The 23,000-nt window shown below is 57.3% G+C and overlaps 2 protein-coding genes and 1 pseudogene across 9 annotated transcripts in view; 2 read left to right on the top strand and 1 right to left on the bottom strand.

Moving 5' to 3' along the window:
• Positions 1–15,899, top strand: part of ABCC1 (ATP binding cassette subfamily C member 1) — a 117,503-nt gene extending 101,604 nt beyond the window's left edge. For 5 of the 6 annotated variants that reach the window (XM_036226247.1, XM_016156959.2, XM_016156957.2 and 2 more), the window contains 10 exons: positions 1,056–1,263; positions 2,054–2,364; positions 5,574–5,773; positions 7,144–7,270; positions 7,778–7,879; positions 10,000–10,146; positions 11,404–11,562; positions 12,096–12,262; positions 13,514–13,708; positions 14,270–15,899. In XM_036226247.1, coding sequence (XP_036082140.1) covers positions 1,056–1,263; positions 2,054–2,364; positions 5,574–5,773; positions 7,144–7,270; positions 7,778–7,879; positions 10,000–10,146; positions 11,404–11,562; positions 12,096–12,262; positions 13,514–13,708; positions 14,270–14,378 — 1,725 coding nt within the window. In that variant the 3' untranslated portion in view covers positions 14,379–15,899. The other variant, XM_036226248.1, reaches the window with a different exon arrangement.
• Positions 15,900–19,379: 3,480 nt separating this feature from the next.
• On the top strand, positions 19,380–19,498 carry LOC118607483 (annotated as a pseudogene).
• A 1,041-nt stretch (positions 19,499–20,539) lies between these two features.
• ABCC6 (ATP binding cassette subfamily C member 6) overlaps positions 20,540–23,000 on the bottom strand; it is a 48,183-nt gene continuing 45,722 nt past the window's right edge. For all 3 annotated transcript variants that reach the window (XM_016157029.2, XM_016157027.2, XM_016157030.2), the window contains exons 30-31: positions 21,383–21,577; positions 20,540–21,115 (exon numbers count right to left, since the gene is read on the bottom strand). In XM_016157029.2, the coding sequence (XP_016012515.2) occupies positions 21,007–21,115; positions 21,383–21,577 (304 nt within the window). In that variant the 3' untranslated portion in view covers positions 20,540–21,006. The remainder of the gene's footprint in view (positions 21,116–21,382; positions 21,578–23,000) is intronic.

Here is a 23,000-nt window from a genome sequence, read left to right as displayed (position 1 = left end):
TCTCAAGCTCTTGTGTTTTTTTCACTGTCATCTATTTTGGGCAGGCGTCAATCGTTTTCCACTGTAGCAGTGATCCAAAGTTTGTTTTTTAAAATGTTTTGTTTTTAAAGCACAGGGAATAGAATTTTCCAGGTAAAAAATAAGCATACAGATAAAGAAAAAACAACCAACCCGTGAAAGGTGGTCAGGAACATGTCGGGGTGGGGGCAGGCCTATCTCAGACTTCCCTGGATGGATCCGTTATTTCCTGGGACCCTCTGTTCCTGGCTTCTCCCCTCATCTTGCCATCACACCCATGGCCGGGGACAGAGGAGGCTGCAGTACGTCCTCCCCCTTGCTCTTGTTGACCCCAGGGAGCCAAAGAAGTGACCCCAAATCAAGGACCTCAGAAGGGAGGGCCGGAGGTGCCAGACCCATTTCATCCCACAGCACCCCGAGGACATGGGTCCCGGGGTCGCCTGCATCTCATGTACAAGGAGAGCAGAGATGGGGGTGGGGCTTGTCACTTGCCAGAGTCGGATCAGCGGGGGAGCCAGGCTCAGCCACCAGGTCGTGTCGGCCTCCCACGTGGCCACGTCCCACCGCTCGCGAGGAAGGAGTGCTCAGAGTCATTGCCTGCGTGGCAGGCGGCTCTGCTGCGTGAGGGACCAGGTGGCGGAATAATCCCGTTCACGGTTCCGACCCCCGCTCCCCACCACTGCAGTCAGACGACAGACTTGGAAAAGAAAAGTGAAGAGGGAGCACTCAGCTGTACGCCAGACGGCATGCCGGTCCCTCTCCCGTCACCTTTCAACCAGACTCAGTGAGACGTGACTTTTATGCCCCCAAGTCCGGCGTGAAAAGCTGGATGTGACAGTGAGCACGCCTGAGGACAGCTCCCTGAAACCAAGCCCAGCAGGGGCGGAGACCTTGACTTGATCTGCTGCTGACTTTGACCCCTTCTTGTGTTCCCATGAAGCTCCCCAGCCCGGGGGGCGGGCGTCACGGGTGTGAGCACGGGCGCCGACCCGGGGTGGGCGCCCTGTGTAAAACGGCTGCTCTCGCGTGGCCTCCAGGTCAAGCTGTCCGTGTACTGGGACTACATGAAGGCCATCGGACTTTTCATCTCCTTCCTGAGCATCTTCCTTTTCCTGTGCAACCACGTTGCCGCCCTGGTCTCCAACTATTGGCTGAGCCTCTGGACCGATGACCCCATCGTCAACGGGACCCAGATGCACACCGACGTCCGGCTGAGCGTCTACGGGGTCCTGGGCATCTTGCAAGGTGGGGGCCGCCCCCCGAACCCTCCCCCACCCCCACCCCACTTATCAGCATTTTGTAAACCCCCAACCAAGCCGAACCCAGACAAACGGTTCCTGTCGCACAGCAGACCCTCAGCTCGGAGGTTTGTGGAATGAATGAATGTTCCCTGGGTGCTTTGTTTCATGGGGCCCCCCTTTACTGGGGAGGGAAGTTGAGGAACAGAGGCCACCTGGCGCTTGAGTGAGCAGGGGCCCTGCCCCTGGGGTCCAGTTGGGGGGAAGGCGCTTCTGCCAAGTCCCATCTGTGGACTTTTACCTGCTGCCTGACGGCGAGAATTAGTTTATACTCGTGGTTTTTAACTCAAGGACATGTGGCAGCGTAGGGACATCCTCTCGATGGTCACAACTTCTGAGTGAGGCCGGCGATGCTGCTAAAGCTTCTTGCAACGCACGGCACAGCCCCCACACCGGAGGATTATCCAGCCGCCCGTGTCAGGAGCGAGGCTGAGAGACCCTGCCGTACCCGCTTCTTGGGGTCCCATGAGGCTCCCCAGACCTGCACCAGCACTGACGGCTAATGTCTCCTGAGCACTTACTTGGTTCCCAGTTCCATTTTAAACACTTTTACATGCTGTAACTCATTTTACCTTTGAAGCAATCCCATGAGGCAGGAGCTACTGTTTTCCCTATGTTTAGAGATGCAGAAACTGAGGCCCAGAGAGGTTAAGTAAGTTGCCCGTGCGTGGCAGAGCCGGCCCTGCCCTCCGCTCGGCCCCCTGCCGCTGCGGAGGTCAACGCCAGCGTGTTCGCAGGTATCACCGTGTTCGGCTACTCCATGACGGTGTCCATCGGGGGCATCTACGCCTCCAGGCGCCTGCACCTGGCCCTGCTGCAGAACATCCTGCGGTCGCCCATGAGCTTCTTCGAGCGGACGCCCAGTGGGAACCTGGTGAACCGCTTCTCCAAGGAGCTGGACACGGTGGACTCGATGATCCCGCAGGTCATCAAGATGTTCATGGGCTCCCTGTTCAATGTCATTGGCGCCTGCATCATCATCCTGATGGCCACGCCCATCGCCGCCGTCATCATCCCGCCCCTGGGCCTCATCTACTTCTTCGTCCAGGTGAGACGTGGGCTCCTGGTGTCCAGAAGGAGCCCTGTGGTGCGCCGTGCCCTGGGCGAGCCAGGGGCTCATGTCCCCAGGTCACTGCCCCGAGTAGAGCTGTCAGGGGTTTTTGCTGGGGGGCATTAGATTTGTCTCTGTTGGTTTCGAATACCTTAGCCGATTGTTTTCAGCTTGTGATACCCAAATGTCCTTTTTTTCTCATAAGTGTTGTTTTTGTAGCTGTATGTTATAAAAGAAAGAAAAAACTATAGCTATAAAGATAACCTTTGTTATTGAAATCTCTTTAAGAATTGTATGAAATTCTCTGGTTTCTGAGCACCCCCATGGGTAATGGAGATGGGAATAACAGCAGCTTAAACAAGATAGGTGTTTATTTTTCTCTCTCGTAATAGAAGCACCGAGGTAGACTGTTCAAGGCTGGTATGGCCGCTCCACGAGTTTGTTACTACGCCAGACTCTCGCACTGTGTTTTTGTTCTGCCTTTGCACAAGCTTTTCATTCCGAAGCTGGTCTCACGGTCTCACGGTCCGAGGTGGCTCCTGGAGCTGCAGCCATCACCCCTGGATTCCATACAACAAGACCGAGGGAAGGGAACAGTCCGGGGAGCATGAGTCAGCATCGCTGGCGGTTTCTTAGGCTTCTGCGGCACGGACCGCGCTTCCCGCTGACAGACGCGCGTGTCGAGGCCCACGCAGCAGAGCTGGGAGTGTGGATTCACACGCGTCGGATTTCAACACTCGTGCTGGCGAGTCATGGTGCTGCCCGCCCTTCCTTGCCCGCTAAAGGGTTAGCTGCAGCACCATCGCTAGCGGGGGACAGAGGTTTAGACGGGAGCCTAATGACCCGCCGCACAGAATGAGTAAGAAATTGCAGGCGCGCCTCAGCCCGCACCGCCCTGGGGCTTGGTGCAGGTGGGTCCTGGAGGCCGTGGTCCGGTCCGCCACCGCGCAGTGTCCCGTGACAGAATCTCGCGTGTCTTTAACAGGGACGATTAGGGAAGACACTGCTGCAAAACCGGCGATTTAATTTCTAAACAACAAAGGAGACGAGTTTGGCCGAGGGTCACGTTGTACGCACACCGCCATTGTAACCAAGATGAAATACGTGATTAACGTGCGCGGGCAGGCCCGGAAAGAGAGGCAGAGAAATGAAGACGTTGCCTGCCTGCCTCTGGGGTGGGTGGGATTAGGGGAGGGGTGCGGTGTTTGGTTTTGTTTTAAATGGCTTTTAGCTAAATAAGACAACTCATCATGCCTCACTCCTCAGCATATATGCCAAAGAAAGAGATTGTATCCACCCGGAAAAAAAAAAGGGGGGGGGTGCTAGAATGTTCTTTGAGCATCTTGACTCACAATAGTCCCTAATTAGCAACAGTTCGAATGTTCATGGCAGACAATGACTCAGCGATAAGAAAAGGCAGGGGACCTGCTGCTACGCACAGCATGGGTGAACCCCGCAGGGACCGCGCCGATCAGAGGAAGCCAGACCCGGAGAGTCTGCGCTGTGCGGTCCCGTTTCTGTGAAGGTCTAGAACGGGCAGGACGGCATGGTGACAGATGTGAGGATAGTGGCTCCGGCGGGGACCAACGCTGCGAACTTTGTGGAGCGCTGAAAATGTCCTCGATTTCGATCGGGTAGTAAGGACGCCAGTATGCCTAACTGTGAAAATCCACCCAGCGGTAAAGGCTTAGGGCCCTTTCCAGTGGATGCACATTACAGAAAATGAAAAGCTTGTGCAAAGACAGAACAGAAGCCACTTTTTAATTGAGATATAGGTATGTACAGGAGTATATACACACATACTCTCTCTTTTTTGAGAAAAAAAAGACCTAAAAGGCTATACACTGGAATTTGAATAGTGCTTATTTATTTCGGGATATGGACTTAATATAATGTTTTTGTTTTTTTTTTAATCTTCTTATCTCCATCACCCCCCCCCCCCCACATTTTTTGAAATGGATATACATGACTGTTTTAATTTAAAAGCAAGTTCTTTTTATAAACCGGTAAGCTGGTAGGGCGGTGTGTGATTCTGCTGGGGCTTCCATGTCGCTGGGCTCTGAAGAGCAAGGAGATCCCACGGGGTGGATTGCACCTCCTGAAAATGAATTTCAAAGGGCAGCTAATACCGTTTTTTAAAGATCAGATTTTTCCTTAACAAAGCTTCGTCTCGGGTTAGATTTTTACGGTAAATAAAACTCTGAGGACCTGAAAAGCGGAGTCAGTTGAGCAGGCAAAACACTCGAGAACCATTTCCGTCCGCGTGTTTAGAAAGAAAGCCGGTGAGAGGAGGTGACGAGGGTGGACCCCCAGGGCCCTGGGTCCACGCCATGGGGTCTGGATTTCATTCAAGGCAGGGGACTCACCGGAGGGATGTCATCTGACCCATGTCCAGGAGGTTGGTGGGACACCCGTTCTGGGGCTGCCCAGGTTGGTGTTGTCCCTGGGTTAGCTTTCAGAGATTTGGGGGCCCCAAAAGGGTACCCAACTGCGGGTTCAAATTACTACATGAACTGCCATCCAGGAAGAAGCCGTGACCTTGGAGGTCCCATGTTTGGTACCCTCCGTGGAAGACCTTTGCCCCAGGAGGGCCCAGGACGCCTGTCACAGGGGGGAGGCAGGCCGGCCAGGTCCCTGACTACCTTTCGTTCAGTCGTCTGGCTCTGTTTATAAAGCAGCTGCTCGTACATTCTGTCTTTAGCACCTGTGCGATAGGGACCCTCGGTCTCACCTGTTCCGTTTGTACAGACGAGGAGACTCAGGCCAAGAGCTCAGGTGACCTCCGATGACCGGTCCAGTGTCTGTTCACAGCTCCTCGAAGCCCCTGGTGGCGATCTGCTTTCGTTCCATCTGGGTTTGAGTCCCCACTCTGCCACTTCCTTGGGGAGGAGGTCAGCTGACTTCCTTTGCCTTTGTTTACTAGTGGTGAGGAAGGAATGGGCACCTCAGATGTTCGCGGTGAGGATTAAATGAGCCCACACATGCGAAAGTATTTAAAACAGTGCCTAGGAGGGTGGACCCTATGTAAGTGTTCGCTACTGTCATCGTCACCACAGCTCTTGTTATTGTCGGCCCTGTGCCTGCAGTTCTCCAGGTGCGGGGAGACACCTGTTGAGAGCGGTCCAGCTCCAGCCTTTTGCCTCCCCGAGCCCTCAGTTACGCCCACCTGCCCTCCAGCACCGCCCTCGTCCGTTCTCTCCCTGCAGAGGTTCTACGTGGCCTCCTCCCGGCAGCTGAAGCGTCTCGAGTCGGTCAGCCGCTCCCCGGTTTACTCCCACTTCAACGAGACCTTGCTGGGCGTCAGCGTCATCCGGGCCTTCGCGGACCAGGAGCGCTTCATCCACCAGAGCGACCTGAAGGTGGACGAGAACCAGAAGGCCTATTACCCCAGCATCGTGGCCAACAGGTGGGCGCGCAGGCCCGCGGGAGGGGGCACCGGAAGTGAGAAGGGCGCAGGGGCAGACGCGGGCCCTCCCGCGGAGGATGGTCCGACTCCGAGTAGAAAGGGCAGAGTAACCGTTAAAAGCAGACGGGCCCTGTGAGCATCCCGCACTCCAGGGGCCTTTAAGTTACAAGGACAGAGGGTCGCACTGGAGCAGGAAGTACCGCCTTCAGCTCTCTCTTGGGGATACAAGCTCGGCGGTGACAGGCACACTCCGCTGCCGAGTATTTTCCTACCATAGATCACCCCTCCCCCGCCACCTCCCCTGATGAGTGCAGGAAGCAGTTTCCTGGTGTTGGGTTGAACCACGTGAAATTGCAGTTCGAGCCATCCAGAATGTTGGATAGTATTAAAAAAAAGAGAGAGACAGACAGAAGTTGCTAATTATTGGCCGAATCAAGAAAAGTGTCCGATTTATTTCTAAAGCAGTGTCCTCCTTGCTCGCTTGCATCCTGATGTATTTTTTGAGATGCGGGGTGGGCAGCGCTGAGGCGGAGGTGGGGTGGGGACCAACAGCGTCCTGAGGGAGACCCGTCAGAACCAGCCATCAGCCCGTCCAGCACACACAGGACAATCCTGTAGCGTTAACACGGGGCGGGAGACCGCGGGTTCCTGGAGACCTCGCCTTCCCTGGCGGGATCCTTAGGGCGTTTGTCGAAACCTGGGTGTGTCTGTGAGAGTAACCCACCCCCGTGAAGGTTAGTCACGTGGGCCTTCAGGTCTGTGTGGGAAAAGGGCTGACCACGCCACTGCCCTAGACATTCCTAATGCTGCGTGATCTTACAAAAGGCAGCTTTAAACCGTTAAAATCTCTCTGTTTTAAAAGATAAAATAATACGCTTCGACGATTCAGAGATGAGGGTGACCTGGGTTTGGGGACACTCACAGCCTCACTGAGAGCAGCAGCTTATCCTCCTCCCCCCTCCCCCCCAAGGGAAAGTTGTTTAAATCAGTGGTGCCTCTTACAGTTGATAGCTTCTTAGTATGCAGGACTTTTCGAGAACATCGTTTTTCAAAAGTGCATACACGGGTGTATTTTAAAGGTTTCAGCGACAAAACGCTGGTTTTTAAAAAGGCGCAAGCTTCCGATTTCTGGGAAAACTGCTTCTGGAGAACTTCCTTGGAATCGCTGGGGTTGCCAGATGAATAAGGGACTTCAGCCCGTCCCCTCCCCTGTGCCCTACGAGCAAGGCAGACGAGGCCTCGCCCAGAACTGAACTGTCAGGCATTATTTCAGTTAGCAAGGTGACCCCCTTTGGGAACCGGAGACCAGGCCTCTGCAAAGCTGGCTCCAAGCGCGTGTGTCTGTCCGCCCACCTGTGTGTCCCCGGCAGGTGGCTGGCTGTGCGGCTGGAGTACGTGGGCAACTGCATTGTCCTGTTTGCGGCTCTCTTCGCCGTGATCTCCCGGGACAGCCTCAGCGCCGGCCTGGTGGGCCTCTCGGTGTCTTACTCGTTGCAGGTAAGCGAGGTTGCTCTTGCTGGGTTTTCCATTTCTCTCAATGAGGGAGAGCCAGCTGCCGGGTTCTTGGGCCTTTGCTTTGGGACTCTGTGGGAATGGTGGATAGGAGCGGGGTTGGGTGGAATTTGAGGAGCAAGTAAAGCCCAGTGACCGACTGGAGCAGGAGAGGTTGCACAACTACAGGAGAAACGCTTTTAACGCTACGAATTTCCCTCGAAGCCTTGTTTAGCTGCATCTCCCAAATTTTGATACATTGTATTTTCCTGTTATTATTTAGTTCGAAATACTTTCTCACTTCCTTTCTGACTACATGTGGCCCCTAAGGGGTTTCGAAATGCGGTACTTGCCCAAGAGATGCGGCGAGGCCGGTCTGGGTGAAGGTTCCATGTGGGATCGCCGTTCTCTGTACCTTTCTCAACTGGAATATTTCACAACTCATAATTACTTCATGAAAAGAAAGCAACTCAGGCTCAGTCTAGAAGCTCTGTGTGACTCATCCACTTGCAGGTCACCACCTACTTAAACTGGCTCGTTCGGATGTCGTCGGAGATGGAGGCCAACATCGTGGCTGTGGAGAGACTCAAGGAGTATTCAGAAACCGAGAAGGAGGTAGCTAGAGCAAGGCCCTGGCCTGACCTCTTGGCCTTGATCTTCGGTGTACCTTTACCCAAAAGAACCCTCTGAGCCAAACCACATTCGCCCGCACTGGGCAACCTCTGACAAAAATAATGTGACGTATTTTTATGGGGGACTTCTATTATGGACGACGAGACTAGGTTCCTCTTTAAGTAGGTTTTAAAATTAAGTACAGATGTGTCGATTAAAAGTATTCAAAGTCAATGACAAGAGAATCAATCCACGGATACTGCGAAAATCATGATATTGGTAAGGAACTGACCCAAGCGTGGGGCGCTCTGCAGTTACTGTTTATAGATGGAGGAAAGGTGGTCTAGGGAGGGGCGGTGGCCGATCCCACGTGGTCAGTAGTGTGATGTCCCCGCAGGCTTCGATGCTGCGCTGTCCCTCATAACGGCCTGCCCACCATCGCCAGTAGGAGCAGTGAGGATAATGACAATGACGCTAATGCCCGCAGATGCCGCCGCGCCGAGGGACTCCCCCGCGCAGTGCCCCGCCACCAGCACTAGCAGCAGGGACCCATGAGGTGCCCCTGTGGAGGCGTCAGGCCCCGTCCTGCACGTTCCCCACGGAGTAATTCACAGAACCTTTACGCAGTCTTAAAACCCACATTCTGTTATTATCCCTGTTTTACAGGTGAGGAAACTGAGACACGAAGAGGTTAAGTCACCTGCCTAAGGCCACGCGGCTGGCAACAGGCAAGCTCGGAATTTGGGTCTGAGCCGCCGTGCACCCCGCCCCCCAAGAAAATGCCCCTTGGGGCTGAGAGCAGGATGGGCCCGGTTAAACTCTGTCTTAACAAAGTATCTGCAGCGGTGACCTATGCCCCTGGGGCTTTCCGCTCTGATTCACGCAGTGAATCCGGTCCCAGGTCACCAGAGAGCATTAGTCAGAATGGTGCGAGCACCCCCCGCGAAGGTGGAGTGCATCACTCCAGGCTTTTCCCACCCATTTAAAGTGCGAGATTCAGTTTATTATTTTTTTTCGTAATATTTTACTTGTTTTACTTCTTTTAAATATTTATTTTTATATTTTTAGAATGCGCGCATATTTGAAAAATACAAGAGAACAGTAAAGGGCCCTACCGTTATTAATATATTTTTTTATTTGTGTTGCTATGTTACATGTTATATAGAAGTCCCACCAACTTCTCTTCGGACCCCTCTGTGTTCTTATATCATGACCCTTTCATTTATACACATAGATTATAAAAGAGAAATATACTTGTAAAAAATAATATGAGGTGGTTACGGGGAAGAAAGGATGAAAGTTCTCTTTCGTAGTTCTCTCTATCCCTCTCCTTTCCCCAAAGTCAGCCCCACACCTGGCCCAGAGCACGTCCAGGTGTAGACCTCAGGAAGTGCTGAACTGAACTCAGAAGCTTTTCAGAGACAAGGGCTGTGTGACCCCGGGCAAGTTACCTACCCTCTCTGTGTCTCGGTTTCCTCGCGTGTGAACCGGGGATGATGAAAGGACCCCACTTATGGCGCCGTGGTGAGGATTACAGAGGTGCGATGGAGTGATCTGTAAGGGTTTGCCGCCCCTTTACTGTTGTGCTCCAGACCTCGAAGGCAGTCGACCTTGTTTCTGCTCAGAGAAGACCACTCATTCGTTGTTTCAGTCCACGCTTACTCGTTGATTACTTATTGAGCGTTTACTATGTGCTCCAGGCCCTGGGATATAACCGTGAACAGGCAATAAAAGAACCTGTCCGCACAGAGTGGTTATTCGGGTGGGCGTGGGCGACAGCAAATAAATACGTACTTAAAATAGCGAGTGCCCTGAAGGAGAACGAGGCAGGGGTGAGGAGAGAGGAGAGAGGGCCGCAGGGCTAGCAGGCGGCCTGAGTTGACCTGAGATCTGCAGGCCAAACAGGTAGATTGGAGAAGAGTGTTCCCGGCAGAGGAAGCTGCAGTGCAAAGGCCCGGAAGCAGGGAGTGTGGGTGTGTCCGATGAATCGCCCCGGTGTCGGTGTGGGGAGCAGAGTGAGCGGGAGAGAGGGAGGTGAGGCCGGAGGGGTCGCGGAGGCCGGCTCACACAGAGCCTCAGATTCCTCATGCACGGCCCACCGCCTCCCCCCCCCCCCATCTCAGGCTCCGTGGCGGATCCAGGAGATGGCTCCGCCCAGCACCTGGCCGCAGGTGGGCCGGGTGGAATTCCGCAACTACGGCCTGCGTTACCGAGGGGACCTGGACTTGGTTCTCAAGCACATCAACATTACCATCGAAGGAGGGGAAAAGGTGAGCACACGCTGCCCGCCCCCCACCCGTTCCCAGTGGAGCACAGGTCGTGCCCTTGCAGGCGACACCGGCCTCGTTGCTCCCCTAGTCCGCCGAGGCTCCACACCACCAGCAGACAGGGCTGCGGTGTTTGGAGAGGCTCGCGGGAGTAAAAGCTGCCCAGAGAGGCCTACAGACAGGTCTTGGAAAAAATCCAAAGAAGTTGCAAATATTAAAAAATCTCGAACTTTTTGTATAAAAATCCATTTCCTGCTTTCCTCGAAAGATCGCACTATCTAGCCGCTCTGGGCCCATGCTCCCCACCTGGCTCTTTCTAGACAAGACGTGAGCTTTTCAGTTCACGTGGTCATTCCTGCCCCATTCAAGTGCCTACCTGGCCTCTGTAGACACTGAGTTTGCAGTCTCTAGAATAGAAAGATGTCATTCGTCACTGCCAGGGGTGTCTCAAGGGTCATGTGAAATGGTCAGAATACCCTCGGTCCCAAGCTGTCCCTAGAAGGCGTCCTTCTTCCCCTGAGACCCTCGGGCCCTCGTCAGGAATTAGACCAAGGATCTTCCTGGCTGTTTTCCAGGGGACAGTGCTACCTTCATGACTCATTAAACTGTCCCTAACACAAGGTTCGGAATGTCCTGTTCCCACGAGGTAATTTCTCTAACTTTTAACAAGGAGAACAAGGTGGGGAGTGTTCTCGCTGAGGTTTTATGGCTTGTGTTATATCCCGGGACTGTCACGTCGCTCTGTGACAAGCCCGCCTTTTAAGAGCCCGGACGGGAAGGTCAGAGTGGCATTTGGACGATGGAAACATCACTCGTTGGCCCTTGCACGGGGCACCCCATTCCCCCGGGAGAGGATAAGTGGCGACCAGGTCACAGACCCCCGTTTTGTTCACACATCTGGGGTTGGGGAGGGAGGACCCGCTTGAATCTTTGAGATGTTTCAACAGCTCCAGACAAGAAACTCGCCGATGAAGAACTGAAAAGCCGCGTGAGGGAACCGATCGTTACTTAACATTATCTTGAGTCGAAAATAATAGCGACTCATTGACAATCCCTGCTGCCTGATGCCTGCCTCTCCGGAGGTCTCCAGTAGCTTATAAAAAGAGCCGGCAAAGACAAGGGAGTCCTTCCTGACCTTCGGCCGTGCAGCCCCTCAAGCAGGGTCTCTGGGAAGCTGGGGAGGGAGGGGGCTCCGGGGCCGGAGGTGACCCCGCCGACCGCCGTGTCCCCACCTCACGCCGGGCCCTTCCTGTCCCGCAGGTTGGCATCGTGGGGCGGACGGGAGCGGGCAAGTCATCCCTGACCCTGGGCTTGTTTCGGATCAACGAGTCTGCGGAGGGGGACATCATCATCGACGACGTCAACATCTCCAAGATCGGCCTGCACGACCTGCGCTTCAAGATCACCATCATCCCCCAGGTGGGGTGCGCGTGGGGCGGGGGCGGGGGCGCGCCCGGCCGCACTCAGCAGGGCGCGGGTCCTCAGCACGGATGGACATTTGTTCCTACTTCAGTGTTTTCGTTGGAATTACGCTGTTTCTTCCCTCCCGACTCACCTCTTAGCATGTAAACAACAACGGGAACTAACTGAGCGCCCCTCCCCCAAATTTCTCCTAAGATGCTCTTTTAGGGGGAGGGAGTGAGGAGGAACCCACAGCACTTTAGATCAGGAATTAATTACCCGTGCCACACCTCCCTTCTGGAAGGTTCCCGACACATCTGCATGTCGAAGGCTCAGGAAAGTCTTGCAAAAAATAGTGATCTGTTTCATTCCACCTCACCCAGGACTTTCCAGACTTTTCTTCCCCCCTCATAACTGACATCTCCAGAAACAGTGATCCCGGGGAACTGTGGGGCCTCGCTCGTCCTGACCTTCCCGGGCCCGCCCCTGCCCTGCGCCTGCCCTCCGCGACGTGAGCCTCATGTGCCGTCCACCGCCTTCTCTCTGAATAGGACCCCGTTTTGTTTTCGGGTTCCCTCCGCATGAACCTGGACCCGTTCAGCCAGTACTCGGACGAGGAGATCTGGACGGCCCTGGAGCTGGCTCACCTGAAGAACTTCGTGTCGGCTCTTCCGGATAAGCTGAACCACGAGTGCGCGGAGGGCGGGGAGAACCTGAGGTAGGCGGGGCCGAGGCCGCCTCGGCCACGGTCACGGTCACGGTCACGGCCACGGCCACGGCCTCGGCCACGGCCACGGGGCTTGAAGACTCTCTGTCCTTTGGCATCAGCATCAGGCCCGGGCTGGGGACCCAGCTCTGCCTCACATGAGCCTTTCGGAGCCCCAGTTTCGGCATCCGTAAAATGGGGTTCAGTCCGGGCTCGTTTTCCCATGACGTGTCACTTGGATGGCCACCACGTTTCCATTCAGTTGAGAGGGACTGTCAGTCGTTAAGACATGAACGGTTTCTCTGCGGGTGGGTCGGTAAGCAGCACTGCCCTGAGCTCCGGTCCCCAAGCTGCGCCAGCTGCCTTGGCCCTCCCCCGAGCATCGCTGGGGTCCAGCCCTGAGCCCGTCAAGGCCTGTCCCTTAGGCCTTGCAGTTGGAGACTGAAGGGAGACCCAGAAAGCAGGAAGAGGTCCCTGGCGGCCCCAAGTTTCATACTTGCTCTGACTGGCGTTGCTGAGTCCAGACCGGCATCCGCGGTGCCAGCGCCGGGCACCGCAGGGGACCTGAGTCCTGCCCCAGTGTCAAGCCGTGGTTCTGTTATCCGTCGCCACGGCAACCAAGCACCAGACCTGCCGGGTGTTCGGCAGTGGCAGTGACAGCTCAGACCCGCTCAGACGCCGGGTGGTGAGCCAGGCGGCTCTGGTGATGGCGGCCGGGCTCCCTGACGAGGCCGTGGGGCCGCGGCTGTTGCCATCCCCTGGGGCATTTGGGGTCTGCTCCCCGTGTCCCTCGTCCTCCACGCGGCCCGGACGCGTTGCTGTGGTGGTGGCAGAGGTGAAAGACATGCATTTCTGGTCAAGCCTCTGCCGGCCGCGTGTTTGCCAGCACCCCACTGGCCAGAGCACGGGGTCAGCCGTGCGGACCCTTCGGAAGGCCTCGGTACGGGGCCGTCGTCACTGTCGGTCTGGTCAAATCTTTGGGATATTCCTCCGCTCATGCCGATCTGGTCAAATCTTTGGGATATTCCTCCGAGCCCAGTGTTGAGAATGACTCGGAGCCTGTTTCTAGCTCGACAGGATGAGTGTTCTTCTGGTCGACAGGCGATGTCCACCGCAGGGGCGGAGGCGGAAATGGGGTGCGGGAACGGGGTGCTCTCCCACGCTGAGCGGCACCGGCGTCTCTCCCCCCGCCCGGCCCAGACCCGGGCTCGGGGTAGGGGCGGTGTTGACCCTCCGTCTCCTGGCCCTTTTCTCCCTGCCCAGTGTCGGGCAGCGCCAGCTCGTGTGCCTGGCCCGGGCCCTGCTGAGGAAGACGAAGATCCTCGTGCTGGACGAGGCCACGGCGGCCGTGGACCTGGAAACGGACAACCTCATCCAGTCCACCATCCGGACGCAGTTCGACAACTGCACCGTGCTCACCATCGCCCACCGGCTCAACACCATCATGGACTACACGAGGTGACGCCTCCGGGCCTTGGGGTTCACCCCGTTCACCGCGTCATTCTCTCCCTCACTCACTCACTCACTCGGCAGCATCCTGTGCTCAGGGTCAGCCCCAGTCGGTGGGACCGTGAGCAGCATTATCCAGTGTTTCCGACCTCAGTCATTTATTCAGTCGGCGCACGTGTGGAGCGCCCGTTACACTCCCGGCTCTGTCGCAGGCAGTGGGGGCTCGGCAGGGAGCTGCCAGACACGAGCCTGCCTGGGGGACCTTATAGATTAGTTGGGGGCCGGCTGCAGAGATAGACAACAGACACGGCAACAGATAAAAAGCAAACTGTGCTGGGAAGGACGTGTGCACGGTGACAGCGAGCACCGTGCGTAGTATTGCCGGACTTTGGCTAGAAATAGGGGCCGAGGACGGACGCGCAGTGGGAAAGCCTGCCGGCCGCTCCGTAAGTTCTAGACGACGGCCTCAGGGGCCCGCCCCGAAGCCGGGACTTGCCCAGCTGCGCTCTCGGGGGCACGGGGTGCCAGCCCCTTCCCTGCCGCTCACGTCTGCATCCCCTCCCCTCGCAGGGTGATCGTCCTGGACAAAGGAGAGATGCGGGAGTGCGGCCCCCCCGCCGACCTCCTGCAGCGGAGGGGTCTCTTCTACAGCATGGCCAAGGACGCGAGCTTGGTGTGAGCGCCGGAGCTGCCGCGTCTGGTCTGACCCGCAGGGCCCACGCGCCAGCGTCGCGGGACGAGTCGGCTTCCAGGGATCCCGCGTCCAGAAACCAAAAAAAAAAAAAAAAGGAAAAGAAAAACCAAACCCCCAAACACCGAAACACGCACAAAGCAGCCTCCACCTGGTCCCCACCTGGAGCTGGCCGTGGAGGACCAGGAGAGACGCGCCCCCGGCCGCGTTACCCCGCGGGGCACACGCGTGCCCTCACGCCCCCGAGGACGCACGCCCGGGTCCTCCGTGCTCTGCGGGGAGGGGTTGGCAGCCAGACTCCGGAGGAACTGGTTGCGGAAAAGATGCTAGTGACCAAATCCAGCCAACTGCCTCAGATCTCATCAGCCAAAGTCTGTTGGTTCCAAGTCTTCGAGGAGCTCCCCGGCCCCCGGCAGCTGTCTGACTCAGCACCTCCAACCTCCTGGTCTCCTCGGGGCCGCAGCTGGAGGCGAGGGGCCAGGTGAAGGTCATCCTCGCCCTCGGGCACTCCTTACCCACCTCCTGGTCTTCCAGGCGCCCCGACCCTGGGGACCGAGGGCCCAGCGCTGCCTGCACCGGGGACTCGCTTCCCAGGCCAGAGGCAGCCTCGTCACCCCCACTCACTTCTCCCTGACAGGACCTGCCTGGACCTACAGGTGGCCCGGGCCTGAGACTCTTGGGCCGGGAGGGCCTCTCTCACCATCGACTCCCCGACTTGGCCACTCCCCTTCTCACCCCCTCCAGCCTTTTCCTTGCCTCCCTCCTGCCTCTGTTGGCCCATTGCCGGCCTGGGTTTACGCCTCTAGGTACCTGACAGGTCCGCTCATGGTTACAAAGCCAGGAGCACTGGGCACCTCCCGGTATGGCCTGTTGGAAATGAGTGAGCTCCGTCGAGTCCTCTCGTTTTTAGATTTCAGTTTCTCGCCCTTGGCCGCTGGTGTAGCTGTCAAGGGTGGCAGCATGGAGAACTTGACATTTAGTTACGGAGTGTCTTCCGGGACAAGAAAAGGACCGATTTACAAGTATCAGTGATTTCTTTTTTCTTTTCCTTTTTCTTTTCTTTTTTTTTTTTTAAGTACTGCTCCCGTAGAAAAACGGTCTCGACTTTTAATCCCTTGGGAGGAAGTACTGGGCAGGGAGCAGCTGAGCTGGCGTCGCACAGTCGGTCCATGCGTTGCCGGAGGAAAGTGGAGACGCACAGCCCCTTCAAGGCCTGTCCCTTAGGCCTTGCAGTTGGAGACCAAAGGGAGACCCAGAAAGCAGAAAGAGATCCCTGGCGGCCCCAAGTTTCATACTTGCTCTGAATGGCATTGCTGACTTCAGACCCAGAGAAACATCTTTCTTCCTCTGGCCGGAAACATATATTTATTTTTTGTAAGTTATACCATTCTTTCACAATAGATAAACCAAGTTTTTCTTGGGGATCTTTTTGTAATGACTTACACTGGAAATGAGAACATTTGCAGACAATTTGCAGTAAAAAAAAAAAAAAAATTATTTCTTTCTAAATGACGATTCTATTTTCTTTGAGGCACGAGCACAGGTTTCGGCCATCTCTTCCGGGAGTCGGCATGGAGCACCCTCTCACCTGTCGTCTCGAGGGGGAGCTCTTGTCAGAAATGGGAACCAAGAGTTAAGAACCAGGTGGGGTTTAGTGGGGAGTCAGCATGGCACAGTGGACAGAGCCCGGGCTCTGGGGCCAGACCCAAGCGTGGGTCCTGCCCTCGGCATTTGCTGGCCTCGTGACCCTGGGCAATTCACTCAGTCTCCGTGCCTCAGTTGCCCTGTCTGTAAAACGGGGCTAAACACACTCGCCTGAGGGGATCGTTGTGAAGATGAGCAGTAACGTATGTGTGACACCCAGGTCGGGTGCTGAGACGCAGGGGAAGCAAAATTCACGTGTGGCCAGAACGGGCCTCGAGAATCCCCTTGTGTCCGTCAGTGTGGGCCAGACTGTGCTGCATGACGAATCAGCCCTCACGGCTTGGGACATAAGCGCGAGGGTTTATCTCCCGTTCCTACAGTTCCTCGCGAGGGTCAGCGGCCTCTGCAGGGTCACACCGCCTTCCGTGCAGCGGCCGAGAGAGCCAGACCGTTCCGCCTCCCGGGCTGACATCCAGGTCGCCACAGCATGGGGAGGGAGAGCGTGGGTGACTGACACTCACTCTCGAGAGTCTCAAACCGGAAGGGAAGTCAGTCACTTCACAACCCAGCATGAGCCACATGACCCCCAGCAAGCCACACAGGAAGCAGGAAAGGACAGTCTGTCTCCCTTTGTGAGTTTGTGTGGTTTCCGAGTTTTGGATAGTGGGCCGGTGAGACCAGGGTATTGGGTTTCTGAGTTTGAATTGGGTGAGTCTGGTTAGCGAGGAGTGCCTGCAGCGGGGGAGAACGCCATTTCTGCTGCACCCCAAAACCGTGCACCAAGCCCATTCGCGGGTGCAGCGGCCTCGCTCTGCCAGTCTGCTCCACCCTCCAATCGAAGTCGTTCTCTTGCGTTAGGGACTGTGGCGCGTAAAGGTGCTTGGGGTGGGGGGGTGGGGGGTGGAGCAGGAGAGGCTGGTGGGGTTAGCGCCGGCAGAGTAAGCAGCGTTTGGATGGCCAGGTGGGGAGCCAGTTTTGGATGCGAGGCGTGTGTCTGTCTCAGAGCCTGGCCCTGAGCATTAGGGTCCCAGGGAAGATCCCGAATGGCATGCGACCTGGTGTGTGCTGTGGAGGTGCACTGTGGGCACTCAGGAGAAGTCCTGGACAAGAGGCGGGGTGCAGCGCTGACCCCGAAGAGGGGGTGCAGCCAGAGGCACCAAGGCTCAGGGATTGGCGGGGGGGGCTGTGTACCTCCCCATCCAGGTGAGTGCTTCAGCGCCATGGGAGGAGAAGGGGACGTAAGCTTTGTTCGTGGAGCTGCTGCGTACATGCCAGGCCCCGGGCTCAGCAAGTCTCATGAGAAGGGACCCCCGGGCCAGCGTGGGGATCCGGCCTGACGCTTCCCGGCGTTAACCTGCCTTTCCATCGTCATTCTCACACCCACACCCTGTATCCGGTCCCACCGCAAGGTTGACCGACTTCCAGAATCCAACCAAAACACCCAGAAACCCACCGCTTCCGGTCCCTCCCGCTGCTGCCAAGCTGCTTCCGGCCCATTGTCTGTCCCCCTGTGTGCCCGCAACAGCCGACTTGGTGGCCTCCTGCCTCTGCCCCGCAGTTTGTTCTCCGCGCAGCAGCCACAGCGAACCCTCCTAGGGTCCCCATCTCAGGGATGACAGCCAGCCTGGCCTCAAGGCCCTGGCTTCCTGTGACCTCTGCCCTCGGCTGCCCCTTCTGGCCACCACCGCTCAGGCCAGTCCAGCCGCGCTCACCGCGCTGCGGTTCCTCCAACGTGCGGGGCACGGCCGAGCCTCGGGGTTTTCCCTGTTTCCCCAGGTGTCGGCATTCTGCTCTGTGTCTGGCTCACGGCGGCAGCTGCATGGAAGTGGGGCGTAGTCTGTCTACTCCTTGCCGTCTCCGCACCGCTGGAGCACGGGCACGTGGCATGCGCCCGGCGACCACATTCTCTGATCAGGACTGAGCCCTCCGCGTCAGGGCCTGGGCCGCGTGTGACGTCACCGGGGCTCTAGAGCTTGGCTTTAAGAAGCCGCAGGTTCCTTACTCGTGCACCTGGGATCATCGTATTTACCTGGCCAGGTAGTCGTGAAGATGCAAACCTCAGGGAGAAGCACCCAGCACCATGCCAGGCCCTTAGGCTACCTTTAGACACGGTGAGGCTATTCACGCATTTATTTTTTCATCTGTCCACCCATCCATCCACCCATCTACCTGTTCACCATCCCATCCTTCCTTCCATCCATCCATCCATCCATCCATCCATCCATCCATCCAGTCATGCAATCGGCATTTACTAAACAAACTCTCCAGTATGTTCTGCATCATGCCAGGTGCCGGGGAAAATGCAGTGAACACACACACACACACACACACACACACACACACACACACAAACACCCCACCTCGGCTCAAGGAAGGACAGCCCCTCCTTTCCTCCTGGTGGGATTCTGGAGGAGTCGGCCCTTACCAGTGAGCTGGTGTTCTAGAGCGGAGGAAGAGTGAGAGGCAGGGTCGCACAGTGGTGGGGACGTGTGCTCTGGGCCTGCCTGCTTCAGTCCCTCCTTGCTTATTGCCCTGTTATCGGTAAGAGGGGCGTAATGATAGCACCTTGCTCATCAAAGCGTCCTGGTCAGGTGCAGAACGACACTGCCTTCCTCTTCCGGTGTGAGGACCGCCTGAGCGGCTGTGGCTGGCACGTAGAGCTTTGCGTGTCTGCAGGGACAGTGGAACAGGAGAGGGCAAGGACCCACTGACTGAGAGGCACTGGCCAGGGGGGTCTGTATGTGACTTTCCCAGACCTGTGTTCCACCGGCCAGCCAGGCCCTGCTGACAGGGGCCCACAGCAGCGGGAGTTAGTGGCCTGGTGGCCGCGGGGGCTGGTCTCCAAGGAGCAGCGGTGTGGGCCAACAGCAGCCTCATTAGTGGGCTCGCGTGGGCCTGGCCCCTGGGGCCCACGCTCTGATCCTTGGCGAACCATCTCCCTCTGTGAAAGAGGCCTTTGTGGCTCTGGAACGACCGTGAGTGACATTGCCAGACACAGAGCTGCCGCCACCTTCGCCTGTGGGCGCTCTGCTGGGAAGCCGGGTGGCTCAGAGCAGGCCTAGAGACGAGAGGTGCTGCAGAGTTGACAGACACCCCCCTGGCGCCCTCGGCAGTTCACGTCAACGCTGAGCCTCAGGGTCCTTGACTGCGGCATGGAGCTGTGATCGTCAGGAGTGGAGGGGCCAGCACTTTGAGGGGGGCCGGCGCCCCACCCCACGTGGAAGGCATCACAGTGAGCTTGGACCATGTTTTGGCAAAGGAGGGTGGAAGCTGCAATCAGGTCTGGGTGCAGATCACTGGGGCTGGAAAACTCGTATCAGCAGGACCATCAGGAAGTCCCCACTAGCCTGCGGCCAGGCCACCCTGAACGTGCCCCATCCCCTCTGATCTCGGAAGCTAAGCAGGGTCGGGCCTGGTTAGTACTTGGGTGGGAGACCCCCTAGGAAGACCAGGTGCTGTAGGCATGGAAGGAAAGAAAAAGGAAGAAGACAAAGTCCCACAACTCGCCTGGGACAGGGCAGGCACACAGGCCGACATCCACAGGCCCCTCCTGGAACACCACCAGAAACGCCGCCCAAGTACCAGAGGATTATTGATGGCAGGGGGTTCAGGTCAGCCCAGTGACTCGACTGCGTGACTTCGAGTCCACTGGGGACATTTGGCGATTCTGGGGACGTTTTTGCCACGACGAGGCGCGAGAGCGCTACTGGCATCGAGCGGGCGTGGGGCCTCCACCTCGGCTACTTCAGACTCCAGCCCCCCCTTCCTGGCGCCTGAAGCTGGTCTCGTGAGCCCCGTGTCAGGACCAGCCGCGTGTGTGCCCTGCACCGCCCTTCCCGAGGCCCGCGCTGGGCCTGTACCGCCTCTGACCTCTGACCTCCAACAGCGTCTCCCACATGGCCGCCTCGGAAGTGGAAGTGGGAACACACACCCCCACCCCCGGGCGTTCCAGCTGCTGCTGGGGCTCCCCCAAGAAGCCGGAATTGGGTCTTGAACAGACAAATGTCGAAAAAGTGCCAAATTGGGAGCCGGTTCTGCCGGCGGGGCCGAGAGTCCCCGGCTCTGCTCATCCTGCCTTCAGAGATGAGCGGGCATGCAGGGGTGCCCGGTGTGTGTGCTCGTCCCATTCTTGGTGTGGGTCATGGCCCCAGTGTCCGGTTCAGACAGGATGCTCCTCGGAGCTCGCACACGGGGGTTAGAGGAGCAGCGGGAGGCGTGGGGTTTCGTCCTGGTGCACGCTGGACTCGTGGGGAGCTTTAAAAATACGCCGTTCACCCAAGTGGATAGCACGTCAGGGGTCGTGGGGGCGGGAGGGAGGAGGTGGGGTGACAGGATGGTCCTCGTGGTGACAGAAGTGTTCAGCATCCCAGCTGAGGTGGTGGATGCCAGAACCTGTACTGGTGACACGGTTGTGTAGAAGTCACACGCACACACACGCACACACATGCACACACACACACAGTACAAAACTGGAAAGCCGCATTGTTCAAATGCCGATGCCCCGGTTGTGATATCGAACTGTCGTTTTTCAAGGTGTGACTCTGAAAGGAGGGTACACAGGAACTCGGGGTGATTACAGCTGCTTGTCTACCTAGAGTCACCTCAGAAGCAAAGGGCTGATTTGTCAAAGGACACACACCGTTGCCCCAGCCCCAGGGATTCCGGCTTCGTTGGTCCGTGGTGGAGCCTGGGTGTGGGCAGGGCTCGAGGGCCCCGGGCGAGTGCCAACAGGCAGCCAGAGCTGAGAGCCGCTGTCCTCTTTGGGTCCGGGGTGGACGGGGCTGGACAGGCTCTGGTCAGGCCGGCGTGGGGGTTGCTCCATCTTCCCAGGTCTGTGACGATTGGCCACTTTCTCTGCCAGCGAGCAGAGAGGTCTGGACTCAACACCCTGGGCCACTGCTGACCCCCGAGTCACTCGTGTCTCCGGAGCATGGCACCTCTCTCCAGCGGAAGCCGGGCCGCGGGGCCTGGCTCAGACCAGGCCTGACTCCTGTGCCAGCCTGTAAAACAGGCCCTTCTGGGCCAGCAGCTGAGCCGGGCTGCCACTCTCTGCCACCTGCCCCTTATTCATGACCAGCACCCTGCAGGAGAGAGGGAGACAGGCAGCTCTGGGGACTCCAGCCCGGGCGCTCGGCTGCTCTGAGGTTTGCTCCCCAGAACACAGCCAGGTCGGGAGCCTCTGCCGGGCCCGTGTCCTTGGGCTCGTCCCTTCCCCTCTGGGCGTCAGCCACCTGTACAGACGGGCACTTGATGACACTGCCCTCCGCCTCTAAACCTAGGTGCCTTCCTCCACCACGGGGGGTGGGGGGGGTGGCCCTGGGGGCCGGCGGGGGGCGCGGGGGGCTTACCTGGCGCAGTCCATCACGGAGCGCAGGCGGTGGGCAATGATCAGCACCGTGCACTGGGCAAACCAGCTCCCGAGGGCGGCCTGCATCTGGACCTCCGTGCCCGGGTCCACGGCGGCCGTGGCCTCGTCCAGGATGAGGATCCTGGTGTTCCGGAGAAGGGCGCGTGCCAGGCACAGGAGCTGCTTCTGGCCCAGGCTGGGGACGAGTGGGACGATCAGGCCGGATGTTTGTGTCTCCACGTCAAGATTCGCAGGGCGCGCCCGCGAGCGGGTGCCCCACGGCCTCCCCACACGGGGGGCCCCAGTCCCCAGAGGGTCCCCCACGGCCTCCCCACATGGGGGGCCCCAATCCCCAGAACTGGTAGGAATCCGCATCCTGCCATTTTCGAGCAGGGTGACTTTAGGCAGAGTCATTCAAAACCACCGTGCCTCAGTTTCCCCATCTGTGAAACAGCGATTTCTATTTCTCTTCTCTGATTTTCACCATGAGCCAGACACATCCTCATGTGCCGTGTATACAGTGATTCAGTTCTCGTGAAAACCACGCAGTCAGGTATTAATGAGTCTTTCCTTGCTTGTCTTGAGGACGAGATAAATCATATACTCAGTCCTCGGCATCCTGCTTATCACAGAGCAGGCTCTCAGCATACAGTAGCTTTTCTCCTTCTAATTACAGATGGGGCAGGTGAGGCTTACGGTCACGTGGCCAGTGAGCACCCAGAGCCTGGGGACCCAGTGGTGCCCGGGGCTGTTTCCTGCCGTGCCCGGCTTCTCACAGTAAACCCTTTAGAGAACCAGAACCTCTCCGTAGGGCCATGCCGGTGTCAGGTGCCTGGGCCTTGCTCCAGCCTCACCACCTTGACCCTGGGTAAATCTCCAACCCCAGATGCCAACTCTTCAAAAACAGGATTAGCGGGAGTAGAGCTTCAAGGATTCAAATGCATATTGTTTCTCGTGTGCCAGGCACTGTTTCGACAGCTTTACACGTGTAACTCCCTGAAGCCTCGCGCAGATAGGTAGCTACGATTCTTCTCATTATCTAGATGACGAAACTGAGGCACAGGAGATTAAGTAACTTGCCCAAGGTCTACACCTGTTGAGGGGACCCAGATTGGAAGCCTGTCTATGTTCTTAGCCACCAAGCCACACTGCCAGCCACAGCCCCTTCCCCTGACACCTTTGGGGGCAGATGGGTTTTAGAATCCAGAACGTCTCATTTTTCTCGAAAAGGCACACGCCTGTACACCTACGTGCATAGCAGCACTGCTCCCAATAGCCCAAAGGTGGCAGCAACCCCAGCACCCATCGACGGGGTGAATGGATCGGAAAAATGTGGTTTGCCCACACAAAGGAATACTATTCAGCCTTGAAGAAGAAGGGCATTCTGACACGTGCTATGCTACAGCGTGGGTGAACCTTGAGGACATCATGCTGGGTGAAATGCGCCAGTCAGCAGAAAGGCAGATGCTGTAAATAGTCCGTTCAAGCGAGGTACCTAGAGTCGTCAGATTCATGGGAACAGAAGAAAGGATGGCAGTCGCCAGGGCCGGGGGAGGGGAAGGTAGAGGAGGGTTTTGATGGGCGCCGAGCTTCAGTCTGGCAAGATGAGGAGGCTCTGA

The sequence above is a fragment of the Rousettus aegyptiacus genome, unplaced genomic scaffold (assembly GCF_014176215.1).
Source record: "Rousettus aegyptiacus isolate mRouAeg1 unplaced genomic scaffold, mRouAeg1.p scaffold_m13_p_8, whole genome shotgun sequence".
In the NCBI taxonomy this organism is placed as follows: Eukaryota; Metazoa; Chordata; class Mammalia; order Chiroptera; family Pteropodidae; genus Rousettus; species Rousettus aegyptiacus.
This window is presented reverse-complemented; position numbering and strand designations above follow the sequence as displayed.